This window comes from Ochlerotatus camptorhynchus, unplaced genomic scaffold (assembly GCF_037179485.1).
Source record: "Ochlerotatus camptorhynchus isolate MF236.1 unplaced genomic scaffold, CSIRO-AGI_Acam_v1.1 ptg000357l, whole genome shotgun sequence".
In the NCBI taxonomy this organism is placed as follows: Eukaryota; Metazoa; Arthropoda; class Insecta; order Diptera; family Culicidae; genus Ochlerotatus; species Ochlerotatus camptorhynchus.
Window position 1 is genome coordinate 3,860,507 of NW_027040845.1, and position 22,177 is coordinate 3,882,683.

At 38.2% G+C, this 22,177-nt stretch overlaps 1 protein-coding gene across 1 annotated transcript in view; it reads left to right on the forward strand.

The window, feature by feature from the left end:
• LOC135709211 (putative uncharacterized protein DDB_G0277255) overlaps positions 1-22,177 on the forward strand; it is a 316,014-nt gene that overhangs the window by 24,775 nt on the left and 269,062 nt on the right. Inside the window, exon 2 of the mRNA XM_065231452.1 lies at positions 14,547-15,504. Within this exon, the coding sequence (XP_065087524.1) occupies positions 15,327-15,504 (178 nt within the window). The 5' untranslated portion in view covers positions 14,547-15,326. The remainder of the gene's footprint in view (positions 1-14,546; positions 15,505-22,177) is intronic.

Genomic DNA, 22,177 nt, shown 5'->3' on the forward strand with positions numbered 1-22,177 from the left:
TCACAACCCTATCAGGGGAGAGAGCAAAGCCACGCGCAAAATTGAATAACAAAAGCGCGGCAATGGGCTAGAGAAGACTATTGTATAGTAGGTATACTTAACACCGGCCGGTGCCGGCTGTGTGAGCTGGTGCAGCCACTCCGTTTGCTGCTTTGTTGTTGTTGCTTGCTGCTTTGGAGTGGTGATGAGATGATGACGGTGAGATGATAGTCCACCTATAGCGTCGCTAAAGGTGGCTACTTCCTCTGCTGACTGCGGTTGCCTTGGGCACTGAACTTCGTCCACGGTAGGTAAAACGCGCGATATAAAAAACCACTATGGTGGGAAAAAAACTCCACCGGCTACGAAACCAATACCCGCAACGGAGACACGAACAAACTACGTCCGGCTACTTCAAGCTATCGGCGAGGAATGACTTGAACGGTGGTTACATTCAATTATTTCTAATGTTTCTTCGAGAGCGTGGTTTAAAGGCTTGAGCTTAAGTCGTGACTTCATTCGCGTGATGAGTAGACTTATGTTCAACCACTACTCGCTAGATGCGCATCTCCATAGAATAAATCTCGTGAACAGCAACATCTGTCGGTGTGGAAACGGTTACGATGACATCGATCACGCAGTTTGGCAATGTACGGATAATGACGCCCCCAGAGAGCGACTGTTGAATACCATCGAGGCTCTAGGAAAACAACCCTATATCCCTATAACAGACGTGTTGAGAACCCGCGATATCTGCTATATGCAGTCGATTTATGTGTTTCTGGAAACGTCTCAATGAGTCTCATCGTCGCTCATTGGTCATCATAGCCGGTCGAACTTCAGACGAAACTAGAACCGCACTACCGTTTATGCTAGCGACAACGCTCTGATGAGACAACGAAACCTCACCCAAGCTCCTTCCCTATTCTTTGACTATGTACGCCTCTAACCTCGGGTAAGCCGCGAGTATTTGGCCCAACTCCTACTAGGCATAGAATTAAGTGAATTTCGTTACAAATAATGAACAATGAATTATCGGCTCCGTAAAGCTAACGCGATGGAGCTTTCCAAATAAATGAACTAGATATAAAAAAACTAAGCAGCTTCTGCACTTCTGTGGGGATTACCCCATTCGGGACGGCAGGGTCATACATATGGACGTCTCTTATGATTGGCTGTAAAAAAATACAGAATAGAGATAGCTACAATTGCTCTCAATGTGACTATCAATGAACTTTTTGTTTGGATTGTCATGTGATTTCATGAATCGCATGTTGGTTTTATACAAAGTCAGGAATTTATCACTTTCCTGGGTATACCCGGAACATGTCCGGATATGGCCAATGTACTCATTAAGGTGAGTCAACTTTACAACCTCCCTTTTCCCCACTGCTCCCCGGATGTTTATTGAGGTCTCCAACAATTGTGCATCATTTGAACAAATTTGCTTATAATCTCGATTTGCGGGAGAATTTAAACTTTTGTATGGAAAACGGGACGATCTTATTAATTTGCTTGCCAAAAGTACAAATATTGCTCAAATTTTATCAAATAAAGACTGGAACGCGCAAAAATTGGTCGACAAAAAAATCGTTTCTTTCAGTCATAATTCATGTCACAAAAATCTTCTTGTTTTTATTTTGGTAGTTCAATTTATATATTTAAAAAAAATGTTCGTTTATTCTTTTGGTTTTCCAAATCCGAACTGCCGTGTCTTCCGCTTAACTAATTCCTTTAACTTTTGCACAGTGGTCTCATCGACCTTATTCACCGCCGAATGCCAGTTAGATTTAAACTGCTACTCGTTTTCCATGGATTTATTATTTAGATTCCGTTTGACCAAGGCCCAATACCGTTCGATAGGGCGGAGTTCTCTGCTGTTGGGAGGGTTGTGGTCTTTGGGTATCACAACCACGTTGTTCGCATCGTACCACTCGATTGCCTTTTTCCCATAGTGGCAGCTCGCGAAGTCCGGCCAGAACAGCACAGGTCTATTATGTTGCTTTAGGAATGGTAGCAGCCGCTTTTCCAGGCACTTCTGGATGTAGATCTCTTGATTGATGGTTCCCGTAGTAATGAAAATGCCGCTTTTTAGACCACACGTGCATATCTGGCAGGCCGACGAGATATTTTTTTAGGGAACTTCGAAAGTTTGATGGGTTTGAACATTTCAGCCATCTTCCATTTTTCTGATGCGGTATAAAACTCCTGTCCCGGAAGTTGCTTGAAATCCGCCTTCACATAAGTTTCGTCGCAACCATTGTATATACACTAGACTGATGCAAAATTTGACTTTTTCGCTCCACAGTGCTTAAATGGTTTCAAATTGGGTCCTGATTAGCCTCCCAAAGTTACAACTCATTTGGTTAGAAACAGACTTCGCACAAGCCATTTGAAGTTTACATGTAAATTAATATGGGAAATCTCATCTTTTTGTTCATTGCCTTCTAGTCTTTTTCCATATTGAGCTGCGAAACAGTTTGATAGCCATTCTTATAGAAAATTTTCTCAGCTACAACTTTGCTGAAGATCGTTTCTATGTAAAACGAGGCTGTAAAAAGTTATTAATTATTTAAGAGATTGGTAAACTTATGACATGATTAAGCAGCTGCTCTGTAGGCAACACTGTATTTTGCAGTGAGACATAGTAGCCGTGATTTTTGTGTCCTATTCAATGCCCCAGAAACACCAATGTTGCCTGCTGAGCAGTTGATTGAGCATGATCATAAGACATCAGCGCATTGAACCATTGATAACTTTCGATCCTTGCATTTAATCAAAAAGTGGTCTTCAGCAAAGTTGTAGCTGGAAAAATTTCCTACAAGTACATTTGAAAGCTTTTGAAGCAGACCGATATGGTGAATTATTAGATAGACATGAACAAAAATCTTGGTTTTACCATAGTAATTCCCATACAAACTTTAAATGATTTGTGCCATCTCAGTTTCTCACCAAATGGGTTCAAATTTTGAGAGGTTAGTCAGGATCCGATTTGGAATCGTTTAACTATTGTGGAGCGAAAATTTCAAATTTTGCATCACTCTAATATACACACTTAGAAATTATTATTTTTACACGAGACGTAATTCAGCTTTGACGTAAATCATGGAAAGTAAACAAGCATGGCATGTAAAATTAAGTGTCCTGAAACTGAAACGTGCAACTCGACGAAAAATGCGTTTGATTGAATTGATTTTCTCATCATTCAACTTCAATACCATAACCATACGCTCGCACCTTAAGCTTAACTACACTCATTAGGTTCTGTACAACATCTGACTGCAGCTTCTTCTGTACGGAGACCAGTGCTGAGATTTGTCATTGTCATTGACAGACTTTTGCGCGATATTGAACCCACGGTCTTTTGCTCAGTAAGCAAAAACGTTTGCCACTAGGCAGACGAGCTCCTTTTTAATCATCGAGTTGCTGTTATTACCATGTAGTCATGTTAACAAATAAAACGATTGACGAATCTTGAATGTGGATGGGTTTGAGATAAGACTCATGATGTTCTGCTCAGTAAGCAAAACCGGTTGTGCTAAGGCCACCGAGCCCCTCATATCACATTATAGCGTTACTCAAGTTTCTATGACTATTCAGACCCGGCATCGACGACAACGAAAAGTTTTATAAAATACACGATAAACAAGCGATCTAACCATACATTTTTAATATTAAAGAATCTGGGACCACGTTTTTCTGCTCAGTAAGCAAGCCACTGCAACCGACGATCTTTGAAATCCTTAAACTAAAAGCTACGAAAGAGGCCTTTATTAAGATCCATTTTCACGCGACGTTAAATGTTTCGATTTTCTCTTTGCGCATGGTTCAGGTAATCGTCGGAGACCCACTTTTTCTTCATGTCTTCCTCAGATTTGACCTCCTTGGGATGCTTCCGTAGTGACTGCTTCATAATAGCCCAGTATTTTTCGATGGGCCTTATTTCCGGTGCGTTGGGGGGGGGGGGGAGGGGGGGGGGTTCATGTCCTTGGGTACGAAAGTGACCTCGTTGGCTTCGTACCACTCCATGACAATATTTGAATACTGCCACGAAGCTAGATCCGGCCAGAGGAACGCTTCTGTAGACACTCCTTTGCCACATGAGCAGATCGCTTGCCAAATCATGTATTTCTTGGCAAACTTTGAAAGTTTCTGCTTCCTTACTTCCTCCGGAATATCAAACTTGTGCTGGGCGGTGAAGAACAGCAGCTCCGGAAGCTGCCAGAAGTCCGCCTTGACGTAAGTCTCATCATCCATGATGAGACAATGAGGCTTCGTCAGCATCTGGGTGTACAGTTTCCGGGCCCGTGACTTTCCCACTGTATTTTGCCGTTCGTCACGATTTGGAGCCTTCTGCACTTTGTACGTATGCAGTCCCTCCCGGTCCTTGCCCGAGCAGGAATGAATTTTTGATACCTTAAATTGGTATGGATGAGCCTGACATAAGAGGTAAAATAGGGGAAATGGCTCTAATGTTGGCCTATGGAGCTAAGATTGGGCCCATCGCTAAAATTTTGCTAAAGGGTGTCCACGATGAAATTGCCACACACAAAATTGATTCGCAAAATTCGAGTTTTCATCCGATTGCCATCAAATTTTCAGGGATTGAGAAATAACTATTAAACTTCATTTTACCATTTTACTCGTATTTTATTTACAGTCCATACGCAAATGCCCGCACCTTGGCCTTAACCCCGGCCATAAGATTCTGTACAACCTGTGAATCAACCGTTTTTTGCATGTAAACCCCTACTTTCTTCAGTTCCTCGACTGTCTTCACTACCTTAGGTCGTTTAAGAAGGTGCTGCTTCATAATCGCCCAGTACTTCTCGATGGGGCGGAGCTCCGGAGTGTTGGGAGGGTTGAACATTTTCGGCACGAAATTGACCTTATTGTCCGCATACCACTTCAGCACGTCCTTGGAGTAGTGGCATGAGGCCAAATCCGGCCAGAAGATTGTTGGGACGTTGTGGGCCTTCAGGAGAGGAAGCAGCCGCTTCTGGAGGCACTCTTTTATGTACACCTGTCCGTTCATCGTGTCCTGGGTCACGAAAGGTGCACTCCGCTTCCCGCACGTGCAGATGGCTTGCCAAACCAGGAATTTCTTCGCAAATTTGGACATCTTCTGAGTGCGGACATGCTCCGGAACGCTGAACTTATCCTTGGCCGTGAAAAACAGGTTGCCGGGGATCTGTTTGAAGTCAGCCTTCACATATGTTTCGTCGTCCATGATGCAGCATTCAACTTTCGTCAGCATATTGAGGTACAACTTCCTGGCACGGGTTTTGGCGGACTTGTTCTGCTTCTCGTCGCGATTAGGGGCCTTTTGTACCTTGAACGTTCGAAGCCCAGCCTTAGTTTTGGCCTTTTGGACAAAACTTCGGCTTAGGTGCAGCTTCTTAGCCACATCCCTAACGGAGGCGTTCGGATTTCGGTTGAAGGCCCCAACTACGCGGTTGTGATTTTTGGTGTTGTACGGAATACTTTTTCCTTCACTTCTGGGCTTCCGGACGGTGGTCAACCGTTCTTCGAACCGCTTAATCACTCGCGACACCGTGGAATTCGCGATTCCCAACGTTTTAGCGATGGAACGATGCGAGAGATCCATGTTCTCGTGATGAATGCGCAAGATTTTATCACGCACGAGCTGTTCTTTCGACTCCATTTCCGCGAGTTTTGATCACAGGACTTTAAAACTTGCAGGATGTAAATAATGCACTATGAACTAAATCCACCCAAATTTTCATTAAATTCTACCCAACGGTTAAAAAGTTAGAGCAATTTCATAGTGTGGCAATTTCATCGTGGACACCCTTTATTTATCAATTGTATCTAGATGAACGCGTCATTGGGACGGTACCGAGGGGGACGACACATCTAAATCTAAATTCTAGATGCTCAACAAATCTCACACTAGCTAATCAATCTTCGAAAAATCTTCTTTCATTTCTCCCATCTACTTGGATCGTGCATCATCTTTTTGCAAGAAATCTTCAGAATCGTCATAAATCTTCTTACTATCTACTCAGTGTGCGCGCAGCTATCCACAGCAAAAAACAATTGTTCCTTCATCGTAGATAGAGTCGCACCCCTCGGACGGTACTAATGGATATTTTTGGTTGCTATTGAAAATTTAGTCGATTGCTGAATTTATGTATGGGCCCAAATTCGGGACACTTAGGCTGACATTACATACATTTCCCCTACCAAAAAATAATACAAACAGTTCCCGCAATACCATCCTTATATCAAATTTTGATAATGCAATACCAAAAAAATACTATACAGGTATTCTTTTGGTATCCAAATATCAATTTTTGTTATTTACGAAGTATTTTGCATGTAATTTTTTGGTATTTTACCTCTTATGTCATGCTGATCAATACCAACTTTTAGTATTAATTAGGTCAGAATTAGGTATTCATTAGTTATTTTCTCCTGCACGGGTGGCCCTCTGAACGAAAGACTTGAACAGATTCAACTTTTTGGCCACATCCCTGACCGAAGCATTGGGATTCTGCTTAAACGCTTCCACGACACGCTTGTGATCCTGATCACTAATAGAAAATCCATTCTAACCGCATTTCTCCTGCCGTTCGATGCTCAGAGTTTCGTAGTAACGTTTAATCACACGACTCACCGTTGACTGCACAATTCCGATGTCCCGATGAGTGAGTTGAAAATCAATTCGCGACGTTTCTTTTCGGGTGACTTAATTTTTTTCAACTTTCGCGATAAATTGACAGCGATAAAAATACAGTGTAAACAATGCACTCTAAACTACTTCTACCCAAATTTTCAAGAAAAAATACTTAATGGGTAATTTTCTACAGCGTTTTTTCGTGATGCAATTTGATGTGGGACACCCTTTAGCGAAAACAAATGGATTTCTTAATCGACTTTTTCCGATTTGCGTGAAACTTTGCGCAATTGTTTGTTATGAGCAATGATTCACATTTTTGCTAAAACTCGGCCATTTTGGGTATTGTAAAATTTCTAAGCTTTTAATTAAAAAAAAGCTCTTGAGAAATGCAATTATTTGGAATGTCTGAGATTATGGACACTTAAAAATTGACAAAAATCGTGGAACAAGAAGTTTTGGACAAATGTTTGAACTTTTTGTTGAAACGTTTTCTCATGTAATTTATACTCAGAAAACAATGTTTCATGATTCTGCGAGTTTTCTAGTGTCCATGGGTTTTTCAAAAGTATGCATTTTTTATAAACATTTTTTTTCATTAAAAATTTAAAAAATCGGGCCTGGACATTTTGAGTTATTTGTGTTAAAAACATTTTTTTTAATGATATTTTGGCTTAAAATAATTAAAACATATTTTTTCCAGAAAGGCATTATTTTTCTCTATAATTTTGTCTCAGACATAATTTCGATCAGAAATGGCGTTTCCATGCTTTATATTTTTTTAAAAATTTGTTAGCAAAAAAGTGAATCATTGCCCATAATAAACATTTACGAAAAGTTTCATACAAATCGGAGAAGGTTGATTCAAAAGTTCATATTTTTTCGCCTTTTGCCTGGAACTGCTTTTAAATTGTGAAATATGCCATCACCATATTGATTATGCCGGGTGGCTAGAAAATGGTCCTCTGGATATCCGAAATCACCGGAAAAGAAGCGAGATTTTTTTTTCTAAATTTCAAGCAATCATAATCATGGAGGAAATATGCCATTTCCTGTTGTGGCTAGAAAAACGGTCCTCTGTATATCCGAAATTTCCGGGATAATCCGGGATAAATTGTATATAATCTGGAACAAAGACGAAATATGCCAGCACCATATCGATTCTGCTTCCGGACGGTCAGAAAACGGTCCGAAAGCACTGGACAAATTTCATGGTGATTCGCGTTGGGCTGAGCTAATTCACTCGGTATGATTAATATCTTAGGATAGCATCAAATTATGGTGAGAATTTAAAATAATTAGTGGATGTGCATAGTTTCATGTGAATTCTGAAGGGAGTTCCTAGAGAATTGCGAAATACTGAAAAGTACTCTGAAAAGAGGAACGCACTATAGGATATCAGGCGGACGAAAGTCGAAAAACCGACCTTCAGTAATCTTTTTTTTTCGAATTTTTTTTATCGATAGTAAACACTTCAACCAAAAGAAACTCAAAATTTCAAGCCGCTAGCAGTTGTAGCGTTGTAGTTCCTGAGTTACTGGATCGGATGCTTTTTGCCGCAAAAACACTTTTCAACTCAAATAAATGTTAAACCGCTATTACCAAAAGAACTACAAGTTCATTAAACATCGTAAGAAAGGTAATGCAATAAGCTTTCCGAAAATAAAAATGATTTTGAAATTTGTTTAAAAAATGGTAACAAGTAACCAAAAGTTCCGCATTCAACGATTAAAGTTACTTCCAAGTTCCATACCCAAGTAGCATTGCAAGTTTTATAGTGGTTTTAAAGTATTCTACAAGTCTAAATCATGGTCTTCAGAACCCTCATAAAACCAAAATTGTTACTTGGGTAGGGTTCAAATTAAGTTCTGACAGCACTTTCAAGTTCCATAAAGTTCAAATAAAGTTCCGACAGAACTTTCAAGCCACATGAAGCAATTCGTACAAGTCTTTATTAGTACAAAATTTAATGTACGTAAATATGAAATGATCAGTGGCTCAAATAAATCATAATTCTTATATTTATGCAGTGCATCAACTTAGAGATGAACTAGCCTAAGGCTAAAAATCTCTTTAATAAAGAATAAAAAAAAAACAGTGCATCAACATTCTATCCAAACATGAACGCTAACCACTACGCCACAAGTGTGTTGGAATTCCATGCGGACTAACACCAATTTAAAATTCATCAAGGTGTTGTGTTTTATATTCAAGCCAGTCAGCTGGTACTGAAAACTCCAACAGTAGGCGGGACAACAGCTTCAATAATCACAGATGACGCGTGCTGGGGCTCTCACATAGAAGGACTGGGTTTAATTCTTCAAATAGCTCCAATGCTACTACTAATGCTGATAAATCAATACACATTAATACCTGCCTTTAGAAATAACTTGCATAAAGACCTGACTTTCAAATTAACTTTCATAAAAATGCGAACTAAATATAGAATTGGTGTAGAAGACAAAAACCTTTTTTATTTTATTTTCTAGAAGTTCCGTTCAAGTTCCGCCAGAAGCTGCTTAGAATGTTCTTCAATTATGGTACCGGAACTTTTAAGTTCTTTTAACGACTTAAAAATGGGGCTGCTTAGAATTCTATAGACCACCTTCAACCAAGCTGCTTAAGCCACAAATAGCATTTTATCAGAACTTTTCGTTGCTTGGGTGGAATACATTATTGACTGCTTTCGAAAACGTAATTTCATTTGAATGGCTTGTTCAATCAGAGCTTAAGCAATCGTCACGTCGGTCAAAGCTTTCATGATAGCCTGAACACCCTGGAACAGATTTTACACTGGCCAAATGTCACCGGATGAACCTCAAAAGGTCTTCATTTGCTTGATTATACAAATTTGGCATGATTTGACATGTTTCATGATTCGATTTCCAGAAATATTACTATGTTTTAGGCATACCATAACCATACCATAACACCTGGAATCGATAATAACGCGGCCAGATTTCGTAGAAACATCCAAATTCATTCCATTCAGATAATCAATTCGTCACACAACAAACAGCATTTGGCCATACTTGTGGAAAAAAAACGAAAAAACACAAACATATTTGCATTTCTCAAACGCGAGGAGGCGTATTCTATGTCAAAAGTTAGATGCACTATTCCTCTTCAATAACAGTCCAAGTTTATGAAAATCGGTTGTAACATTACTGATAACGCGCATTTAAAAAAAAATTATCGTCCTGGTACTTTACGGGTTAAATAAGCACTACATCAACATTTACTTGCCTATCCCTAGTAACGGTAATGATCCTTATTTAAATAGGAATAAATGTTTACTCCCCAGCAGTATTCCTGAAAGCAGTTTGACTGAGAATTTTCAAAAGAGACGAGTGTCACTACCCAAGTAAAATTTTACGTTTTATGAAATACTACAAGGCTACTATAAAACAACATTCATAAAACCCTGGTCAAGACAGCTTTGCCTTTATTGCATCCACCAAAACCTCATTAAGACTAGAATCTGTCTAGTTCGCCTACCCCGAAGAAGGTTGTCAAGGGCATATTTTCCACGCACTTCAAGATTGATTTGCTGCAAAAAAGGTTATACGGCGAAAGTATTGAAAACCATTTGAAATCCTTATTAAAACTACAATCAAAGCCATTTGGCATCAATACATTGGCATATTTACATTAATTTGCCTCTAACTTTTTTTTTATCAACAGAATTCCGTAAAGTAGTGTGTAAAGCTTTTGTAGGCTTTGATATTAGCTACATCTTTTGAAATAACTCAAATCAGTATCTCTTACGCATGATGAATCAGAACGATAAGAACCCACCATTGTTTTTCAGTGAATGTAAATTGCATTCACTGGAAAACAATGGCATGTTCTGCCAGCTCTAGTTCGTCATGTATAAGAGATTCAGATTTTGATTATCAACAAAAGTTGTAGTTAATATTATAAGCTACAAAAGCTTTATACATCATTTTACGGTATTCTGTTGATGGAAAAAGTTAGAGGTAAATGAATGTAAATGAATGCACGAAATGAATGTTAATGATTTTCCATCCCTGCTTGTGCCATTTGCCTTTGATGCTTGCTAATCGCACTGAAAATAAAGCATGAATCAAGATAAAAAGGAATACATAAATATCATCAGATCTTGCCAAATTCATTGTTCAAAAATGAATCTTTCAAAATTCTTCTCATCTATTGTGGAAGAATTACCAAAATTATCAAAGCAGTTCTCATTTTGTGGTATATTTTTAGGTGACAGATTAAATCCAATGTGAAATATGCTGTAGAGAATGGATGGAACTGGGTTAGTAAAGTAAAATAACTTTGGTTTGCTTTGAGAGTTCATTGAAATAGTTTTCATTTAGTGTGTGAACTTGGGTAAAAGGACAACCCTGTGACAGTTTTGAAAACGATCTTGAAAGGTGAAGTTTTGTGCTAAAAAAAATGCTGCGCAGGGATTATGGTCCATTTCCAAATGGCGAAAATCACAGAAATCACGACATATGCTTCGGAAGATCGAAAAAATAAGTCCGCCAGTGGAAAACGTTGATTAAATCAAATCAAATGTTGACTAGTTAATTTTAATTTAGGAAACAAAATAAAGTTATGTGTTATGTTAATCATTGCTCCCATCCGAAACAATTTAATGATTTTCGAAATCTGTATTACTGCTCATTGACGAATTTATGAGATTAAAGTTATTTTCATGGAAAATCATCTTGAAAAACGAAGATAGTAAAAAAATAAAGGTAATAATATGGCGGTGGCATGAATTGTGAAAAAGCTATTTTGCTCTCATGAAATCGCTAACAAATAGGGGAAATGATGGCTTCGGCATGACAGACTATTTTCGGCAACCCTAACTGTAACACTATTTTCACTTGATTTTCTTACGAAAACACTTCGCTGAATGCATGCAAACGATTCTTTATGCTTTCAGCTTCAATTTGACTATATTTTTACCACTGAGAAAAAGCAATCTAGCAAGGTTTTCTTGAAATGCAACACACGCACTACAAATTGTAGCTGATTTCGAGTTGCCGATAATAGAACAGCAGATTTACATGCAGTTCAAATGGAACGGTTGCCGAAGAAAAACTGGTTGCCGACAATACTCGCTCTCACTAGAGAAGATTGGAGCTTTGTAAAAGCGTTTCAAAACAGTTTTTGACAATTCTTTCGACTGAAATTGTTAGAGCAGCTGGCAGCAAAAGATTGTAAACAAACCAATACTGCATATGTGTGCGTTCCTTAGAGAAAAAGGCTATAGAAAGAAGGTCGCTGCTTAGGTTGCCGAGAATACGTAAATTCCCCTACCACACTTTTTAATTTGGCTTTAATGAAGATAATTTGCAGACTGAATTGTATTTATCTGAGGCCATTTTGCTTGATCCTATTCCGTTTAGTTTTATGACGGCACTAATGGTGCCTGGAAAAAAGTTAAACGTCAAAATTTGTTTATATTTCGATAGTTTTGTTGTGCGAGTGATTATCATCCATTGGAAGCAGTTAATCAGGAAGTGTATCTGCATAACATGGAACAGGTGGAAGCTCAATCGTTCCCAAAAAGTTTCCCTTTTCCTGTATGATGCGAGAAAGTTAATGTGCGCTTGCTAGGATTTTTTGGAACAGTTGACCCTTTCGCCGAATGAAACCGCTGCTATGATCCGGAAGGCAGTCAGTTTCCAGCAGTTGACAGCTTCTTTTCGGCTTTGATTCAAGCGAGTATTACGTCAACATATTCCTACCCATTCCTTTCTTGACCAGTATTCGAACGTGGCCGGCGCTGGTATTGCCTGGTTTTAGATCGTCAGCATTTACACATTATGGATGATTGCTAGTCCCAAGCAACGTTTATTGGTTCTCTGTGTAATTACAGCTGCTCTGGAAATAACGGAGTTGCATCCTCGGGTGGTCGATCATGCTCATGCTCATGCATGCATCTGGATTCTACAGAACTGGTTCTTCTGTGTACCTGGGGCATGTTCAATCTGTGGAGTAACTCCAAACATAATGAATGATATAGAAACTTTGAAGAAGGATTTACATTAAACGAAGAGGCACTGGATTACGGTATATCTCCGCTTCATGCTTGGATACGATTTTTTGATTTCGTTTTGCATATTGCGTACAGAATGGATCTAACGAAATGGAAGGTTACAAGACCATTAAAAGAACTATATGACACAGCTTTACAAGTATTTCGAATAAGAGTAGACCAGCCAAGATCAGGTGGAACAGGTACCAGTACTATAGGAAACGTTTGTCGACGAGCATTCGGAAATCCTCATCTCCGTGCTGAACATCGACGAAGAATTAGTTGTGAGAATTCAAAATATTTGAATTACTATTAACTGCCAAGAGCCAATAAACCCGGAAAAATAGATGCAGATTGCAAAGACATATAGAGGCTCTATCTCAGATTATAAAATTATTGGTTTAAAATTCCGGTGACCGTGCATAATTGTAAATTATATTTGCTTTAAAGTTCGAATTATCTTCAAGATTTTATTCTTTGAATTCAAACTTGAAGCTGTACCGATTTCAAAATATTATCATTACACTTAAAACAACAAAAAGTTACGCCCATTTGAAAAGTTGGACGTGAAATGATGAAAAATATTGACTAACATCGTATATTGATCAGACTAAGCAAGAAAAATTCCAGAAAATGCGGAAAAAATATGGATTTTTTTTGTCTATCTGTTTGTATGGAAATCTACCATAAGGAAATGTTTCAAGGTAATAAAGATAAATTTGAAGATTCCAATGTACCTACGTGCCAAATCGAACTTGACGCAAATACGTTTCAACCGCCAAGCGTACGTCTTCTCTTGACTCTGCAGACTGCTTGATGGTGTAGCGAGGCAACGATATGTGCCGAAGATACGAGTTAATTATTCATTGTTTACTAAGATCAGCTGATTTTCATCAAATTACCTATCCAAACATCTCACACCATTGGGGTCATACAGTGCAGATTCATTCTGCGTTGATTCGTTCTTCATGGATTCCTTAAACGCGATTGGAAATTGCTGTCTGCAGTTGGACTAAAACTATCCAGGCATCCATAGAAACGGAATATTAAAACGATGAAATGCTCAAAAAACCTTGGAAAAATGCTCCTTTACTCCTTTAGTCAGAGGAGCGGAGCACGGGTATGCGTCTATAATGAGCTTCCAAAATAAGTTTCCTTTAGAATCTTCTTAAGAAGCTTCATCTGGAAGCTTCTTCTAGAAGCTTTTTATTTGGAATCTTTTTTTAGAAACTGATACTAGAAGCATGCCCGTTGCTTCACTCCTCTGACAAAAAAAAATAGGCAGTATAGTAAATCGGAGCAGCTTTGCAGTAAAGGAGCATTTTTCCAAAGTTTATGAAGCACTTCATTGATTTAATGTCACAAAGACCATTTTCCCCATATGAAATAAAAAGAACTCAAAGGCGTATCTACTTTTACAAATACACCACAACCATTATGGACCTTGGATCTTTCTATTAGTTTAATTCCTCAAATAAAGTACTAAGTGACCGCGTAGTAAAAATCATTACTGTATTTTCGCTCCATGCTGATGTGACGCGACGTGTTCCGCAACCTGTTGTTGCTTTTGTGGCTATATAGGATCCCGGGACGCACCTTTTTCGACATGATGAAGTTTCTCAAACCGGTGCTGACCACAAGTTACATCCCGGTCGATCGATTCTGAAGTGCGCTGCTACACTACACTTTTTCCTCCTACAGTCAGGTCTCGGTTTATGATGATTCGCGGGTCTCATTCCTCGCCAACAATACCATCTGTTTGGATCCCGCGCTAAGCTGTGCTGTGTAACTCAAGTTCTGAAGTTCAAATCACCTAAAACGAGACCTGACTGTATGTACTAATGCATACTGATACGTGATGATATCATTCTCACCGGAGACTTTGGGTTTTTTCTTCTTTTCTCTTTCCAGCAACAACCGCGTGCTTGAGTGAGTGAGTTTCGATCGATTTGTGCCTTCCTACCTTCCTACCTACCTGCCTGTTTTCCGTCGTCGTTGTCATCGTTGTCGTGCACTATTATGGACGGTTGACTCCGACTATGGCATGATGATGATGATGATGTTGAGGACCTGTTGTAACTCGCGTACTGCGGTCGTCGTCGTAGTCGTCGTCGAATGTTGTCGTCATCGCGCGGAGGATTGATTGAAGTTGCTCCTGCGAGGTCGTCCGTCAGTTCCTCGAGTGTGTTCATCAGTGCGCGGTGCTATCATAACCTGGGAGATTTAAAACAAACAAAAAACCGTATGGATCAAGTTTTCAACTGGATTCAGTCAGATCCAGAATGATGTGATTTGCGATTCGTGCCAGATCTGGGGCGAACGAACGTGACGGAATCCAGAATGTGCCGGTTGATTTCGAGTGATAAAAATCGTAGGGCAGAGTGTGCTGCGAGAGCTGTTTTTCGTTGAATGAGAGTGATACAATTTATTAAATGCTGTATTATTTTTACGAGGTCCCCAGCGTGCCTGGAAGCGATTCGAAGAGAAAATGGAGCAGTGAGTGAACGTGATTTTTCGACAACTACGGTGCCATATCTAGATAAGGTTTCGGGTGAGTGATTGGCAAATGTGGTTTGCCGAAACCCGTTTTCGTTATCGAAGAGTGTGATTTGAATTTCCAACAGTGCTATTGAAACGAGTAAGGTGACGTGAAGAATAAATGATCGTTAGTGTTAATCAAAGTTGCTGAATATGGAACGTCTCGACCAGAAGGTAGCGACAACAATGGATAACGACGTAGCTGATATGGGCAGGGACATGGTCCAGAATGAGGACGATGGGTACGAACACGAGCAGCGAGATTTGAGCAGGGCTCCCGCACAGGACGGGGAAGTAGATTACGACGGTGACTTCAAAGAGCACTATGAATGTAAGTGATCACTGCTAATTTGTTTTTAATTACTACCACATGTTGCTTGTCAACTTCATACATCGATATATGTATGCATATTGGGCCGTTTGCAGGCTAAAGCGTAATGAGCTGTTGATGAAAACTATCAGCAAAAAACAAACGACGAACGAGGACCGGTTTGGCGTAGTTACTGGGTGGTAATTTCGTCACTAGTTGGTTATAATAAACCTCTCAGTTGATTATTTTTGATGGACAAGCAAAGCAACGATGGAAACGACGCGAACGCATGAATGGATGGAAAGCATCTATAAAAAAAGATTGCTTATCTCCCAATGAAATTTTGAGCTGATACTTCGGTATTTACCTTTTGCTGCACAGTCGAAATGTAAACATAAGACCATAGCCATGAGCAACATATGGTTTACGGTTGGACGCGACAGACGATTGAATGACGTGGTTCTTGTAGACCTTGACGTATGAAGTTATTTGAGGTTAGAACATGCTTGGGAGTCAGTCTTCTTGATTTACGTCTTGCATATTTTAAGTAATATTTAGAATCTTAAATGATCATGATGAAGATGGTAGAAATTGGTGATGTCGGATAACGTTTTCCGTCTTCTCTGCGCTATTGAAACCAATTTAACAGTGACAATCCGATACTGTTGATTCATTGTGTATAATTCGATGTCAGTTTCAACAATACATGATAAGATTTTGTTTTGCTGTCGTTAGATGTGCGTGCGATGAGTAGATAGAAAGAAGATTGATGAAGATTTTGTTGATTTCCTGCAAAAGGATAGAACGCAGAGTCACGTCTCGAAATAAAAACATGTGTACCGACTTATTCAAATTAAGTTAGCTGTATAGAGAGCTTTTCCGTGGTTATTTTTCGTCGGTATCTGACGCCAGGGAGGAGACTCAGCCTGGACCCTACATATCGAACCCATCATGGGCCGGGATCAACGTGTCTACTTCCCTTCCGAAGGCCGTAACCAGAGATTCTTTGCCTGAGAAAATCCCAACGACCTCGGATGGGATTGGACTCAAACTTAGTGACTTAGGGTGAGAAAGTATGTCAGTGTCATGCTTACAACTCAACCACCCAGTGGCGCGGGTGGTATAGTGGTAAGGGTGATTGCCTCTCACCCCAAGAGGTCTGGCTTCAATCCCAGTCGGTGCCGCCGGGATTTTCTGAGGCATAAAATCTCTGATTACGCCTTCCTTCGGATGGAAAGTAAAGCCGTTGGTCAACGGACTATGAGTTGATAGGTAGGGTGCAGGTGTGAGAGCTGTCTTGCTGGCGTCGGTAGCATTGGTACTCAGTACGGAAAACAATATCGACGGAAAACAAATCAAAGAAAAAAATAAACTCAACCACCCATGCCACCTCATATGCAGAGTTATTAGGCTATTATTCAAGCCCACTGTTTACTCCATTTGTCCGACGTTATGCCTGAAGTGAATTTATATATTAAATTACATGCATGTATCTCATGTTTTTCTTTGTGAAAGTTAAGCTTTGGGTTTCCTAAACAGGAATCCGTTGAACGCAAAATGGTTATCGGGGGAATTTTATGATTTTATCATAATTTAACATAATGTATTATAATAGTGAGTGGCATCTAAAAACCTAAACCTCCTTTATTTTCTCAAATATATAATCTGTCCCAGCGAACAATTACATGCTGAATAAATGTTGTTTGAACGAATTCAATCCTGCATTAGTTTGTGTAACTGTTGTACCGTCAAGTAGCCAATCACCGTGAGAGCTCCATTCACAGTGTTTTTTAAGTAAGTTCTATTACTCTTTCGAAATAGTGCGAAAATACTACATTACATATGCACCGGACATGAACAAAAGAGTTCTCTTTTGTTCGTTTCTGGTATATATCTAGTAGCCACACTATTCCGCAAAAGTTATAGTACTTACTCCGACTGGCTATTTGACGGTACTTACCCTTTAAACCTTTATTCAACTTTTAAACACCTGGTTTGGGTAATTTTAACCAGCCAAAAGCGTATCAATAGCTTAGTTTCAATATTAAATGTGTAAATTCTTTATTAACTTGCATTTAGCTCACACTTCAGTTTTAAAATAAGTTATCAGAAGCCTATTGCATCTATATTATTTATTTATAGAACTACTAAGCCTGACTGATTTCAGTTTCTGAACTTTTTTTCTTTATGTCTGCACTGTTTTGTCTGTACGTCACGGAGACATTATGAGCGAACTATTTGGTCTAATATACTTAGCAATTAACCCTCTTCTACCCAAGCCTACCTTTTGACAGGGTGAATTCAATGAAAAATGTCAAAAGCAGTCGATATTTTCATCGGCTATTTGTTCAGTAGAGGGAAGTTGCATACATATTTGGGATAAATTGGTGAAAACATCATTGCATAACGTTATGTAGATTTTCAACAAAATTGAAAAAAAAAAAAATTAAAAACTTATTCCGTATTAACAAACTTTTAACTTAATATGGACCAATGTTTGCTTTTGAAATGTACCTTCAACTGACCGAATTTGATTTAAAATGTTTCAATAAAAACTTATCTAAATAGATTACTGGGCTGGTAGTGAGTCACTTTTTAGTGACTTGGTCACTTTTTTCAAGCCAGTCACTAAAAAGTCTCGTTTTTAAGGCCAAGTCACTAATGTCTCTTTTTCTTGTAATCAGTCACTATTTTCGACTTTTTTAGCGTGAATTTATTTCAAGATTGATCATTCTTTGCTTTTTGACGTTTAATCGTCTTTTTTTATCTAGAGGGTGTCTACTCAAATAAAATTACCTGAGTTTTCCAGGTTTTTCCAGTACTTTAACGGATAAATTCCAGGTTTATAATAAGAAAGCTATTTTTTAAATGCGTAAAAATATACTTTTTTTTTATTGGTATATCAAAAACAACAGCAATTTACCGAAGACATCAAATCAAGAAGACTGGTAACTCTGCCAGAATCCAAGCGACAGTTATAGTAGCGCTGCGCTCGAGCGAAGGTGGAAGTACTGCATAGAAAAATGAGCAAATACACAAACCTTTCTTCTGAGGTTGCAATCTATGCTATCAAATTCGTTCGAAGCATTTACCTTTGCGCGACAGATGATGCGATTGTGTCGGTCTCATAGCGGTAGTATGAGAAAATGGAAGAGTTGCCAGTCTTATTTATATGTTGTCTTCGAATTTACCCAAACGATTTTAAGACATGGCAATCAATTTTACATTGAATGTTGAATTTTAACATTTACTTAATTTCTCACTCCAGTTAAAAAAAAACTTACTTAATTTGAGTAAGGCCAAGATCTAAAATTATTCAATATCCTAAAGTTTCTGAAGAAAGTAAATGATTTATACCAAATTCGTAATTAATTTTATGAAAGATTAGAGATTTTCAATGCAGTCCCATTAACTCCACAACAATTGTAGGAACTTTGGAGGAGTTCTGAGTAATGAAAAGAAATGCTGAGAATTTCATTGAAGGTCCATAAACAACCTGCGCGAGCGTAAGGGAAGTTAATACGCTGAAAATATGGGGAACTTTCTGGAAGATTTAAGAACCTCAAAGCGGTTCTTTTAGCATCCGAAAATTTTCAGGAAATATTATAAAGTTCCTAGAATTTCAGAGAACTTCACAGGTGTCAAGCGATCTTGCGAAATTTAGAAAACATGAGGGATATTGTGCAAATTTTTAACAAGTTCTAAGTACTTCAGAGAAGTTAGATCATGAGATTGGAGAATTTCAGATCTTAAGAGCAGTTTCCATAGCTTTAGTCCAGAATTTTGGAGCAGTTTAAAGATCTACAATCGTAAATTTAGAAAAAAGTCAAGATAGTTCTATGATGTGCTGAAAAAAAATATAATCGAGAACCCTTAAGATGTTCCGAAAATTCCAGGAAAGTACAGAGACTTTCAGAGAATTGAAAACTTCAGAAATATTTCAGGAAGTTCACAGAAGTCCAGAGAATTTCAGGGAAATTTAAATGTGTTTACGGGAATTCCATTTATTTCCGAGCAGCAGAATCGAGATCTTCGATAGAATTGAGAGCTGGAGGAAAGCTTCAAGAACATCAAGATAGATCAGAGAATCAAAGGGCAGTTCAATTAATTTCAAGGAAATTGTAAAGTTGCGAAAAACTCGAAGCAAAGCTCCGACAGATTGTATGGAACGTGATAAAAATTATACGGACCTTCGGAAAACGTGAACTTAAAAAAATGCGAAAATTTAGCTAAATTGATTGTAGAAAATCAGCGAAGTTCTATTTATTTAAAAAAAATGCGAGAACTTTTAGCAATCAGTGATATATTCAAAAAATCCAGAGAACTTTTCATAAATTTTGATATTTTTAGATAGTTTTAGCAATGTTCCGAGTACTTTAAGGACGATCAGAATAATCCCATTAACTTAAGCAATATTGCCGCGACTTACAAGGAGCTCCGTGAAACTATGGGGAATTTGAAGAATTCTATGATTGATCAGAAAACGTCAGAAGCGTCAGGGAACTATGAATATATATCAGTAAATTTGCCGGATTGTTAAAAAAATTTAGAGAACTTCAGGTAAGCATAGATAAGTTCAAGGAAAATTAGTGAGCGTTTATAATGGTTATAATACTTAAGGAAAATTGTCGAAACTTCAAGGCAAATCATTTAATTTCAGTAAAGTTGCGGGTGCTTAAAAATACTGAAAATTCAGGACAGTCTAGAGAACTTTAAGGAAATTCAATAATCGTTTAGGCAGTTTCAATACCACCAGGAAAGGCTAGACTATTGAAGAAGTTTTAAATTAGTGTCGATAATTTAAGGGAAGTTTCATGAACTGCAAAAAAACCTTGAGAACTTTAGTGAAACTCATAGAACTAAAATAATTATTTTGTTCTAATTCCATGAAAATTGCGGGAGTACAAAAGTTCCAGAAATTTAGAAAAAAACATCACAGAAGGACATTTCGAGAACTTCATAGAAATCTATGGAGCTTAAGGGGAGATCCGCGAACTTCAGAAATTTTTATGAACATTAGCAACATGCGGGAGTGTTTGAAAGAAGTTTAGTAAGTTTCAAAAATTTTGAGGAATTTCAGGGTTCGGCCAGTTTCATTAGCTTCAGAAAATTAGTGGGAAATTTAAAGCAGTTCCTAGATTTTCAGATAACTTCAGAGACGTTAAAAAGTTAATTGAGGTCTTCGCATAAGTTCAGAAGTTCACTGAAGCTTAAATTTTTTTAGTGTGGTTCAATTAAATTCAGCGCAGTACAACAAAGTTCATGAGAACTGCAAAAACTTTAGAGTTTTGAGAGTTTCAGAAAAGTACAAATCACCTCAGAGCAGTTTCGATAACATTAGAGAAGTCACATAAATTTTAATGAAGTTTAGAGAACTCCAGCGATTTGTTAAACGTTTATTGGAGATTAATGATCGTTAGAAATATTGGGCCGTATGAATAAAAAGAGTTTACTTTACTTTCCCGTGCTTTTCTAATGGGAAAAGTAAAGTAAACGTTTTTATCCATACGACATATTGAAGAAACTTTAGGAAGTCCTATAAAGTTCATGGAAGTTTAAGAATTTGATGAGAAGTATTGTGAGCATCAGGTTAGTTTCTCAAACTACAAAAGAACTTCAAAGCAGTTTTAATAACTTCATGAAAAAATTGGGAACTTTCAAGTAGTTCTGAAGACCTCAGAATAGTCCATTCTGATTTCCATTGAAATAAACCTCAACATGTCAATAAAGTTATCCTCCGAATTCAATTTGCTTTTACTTTTCCTCGGAATTACCTTGAAATTCTCCACAATAAGAAGCCCTTTGGAAAAATTCTTCGATTCTTCAGATTTACTTTTGAATCTCACTTCTTCCCTTGGAGTTCTACTCACATTGAAAGTCTCCTAAGAATTCATTGGCATTTCTCCTCATAAATTCCTTAGATTTCTTCTCATAATTTGTGTGGCAAACCTTCCTGAATTTATTTTCCGAATTCCTTTGAAGATGTTCTGGAGTTATTCTCAAATTTAATTGTAATCCTCGTTTTAGTATTTTCAAAAAGATTCCAAGGACTTATGGATTCTTATTCTCCCACAAACTATATCAAATTATCCTCAGAAGACCCTTGGAATTTTGCTCTGAAGGAGTTGTGCTCCTCAGAAATGTTCAGAGTTTTAATTAAAATTTGCTTTTAATTCAATTCAGGGTTTCTTGAAAGTCTTCTCAAAACTATCAGGCTTCACAAGAAGTACTACTTAGAATAAGATACTTCTAATAAGTACTACTTCAAAATATCCTTACCTATCCCTAGCTATGGTAAAGATGGTCGTGGCTGGGAGTAGCAAGTCATGCTTTTGGTATCCTTTTGGAATAAATTTTTACTCCCCAGCATTATTCCTGAAAGTAGCCTGACCTCGAGCCTGACTGAGAATTTTCAAAAGAGACGTGAATGTCACTAGTACTCAATCTACAATGTATACCGTAACAACGCTGACGCTAACGCTAAACCGGATTTGTTTCTTAATATGAGGTAAAACGAAATTCGGTTGTACGAGTACTTATAAGAAATAATATTAGAGTTTTAGGAAATACGTTTGGAAATCTATATCAAATCGTTTTCAAGAGTAGTTATTATCGTCGTCGGTGAGGACGCCGCCGGGATCGAAATTAAATAACAGCAAGATGGAAAGCAACTTGGTCGTAATTGTTTTGTGAT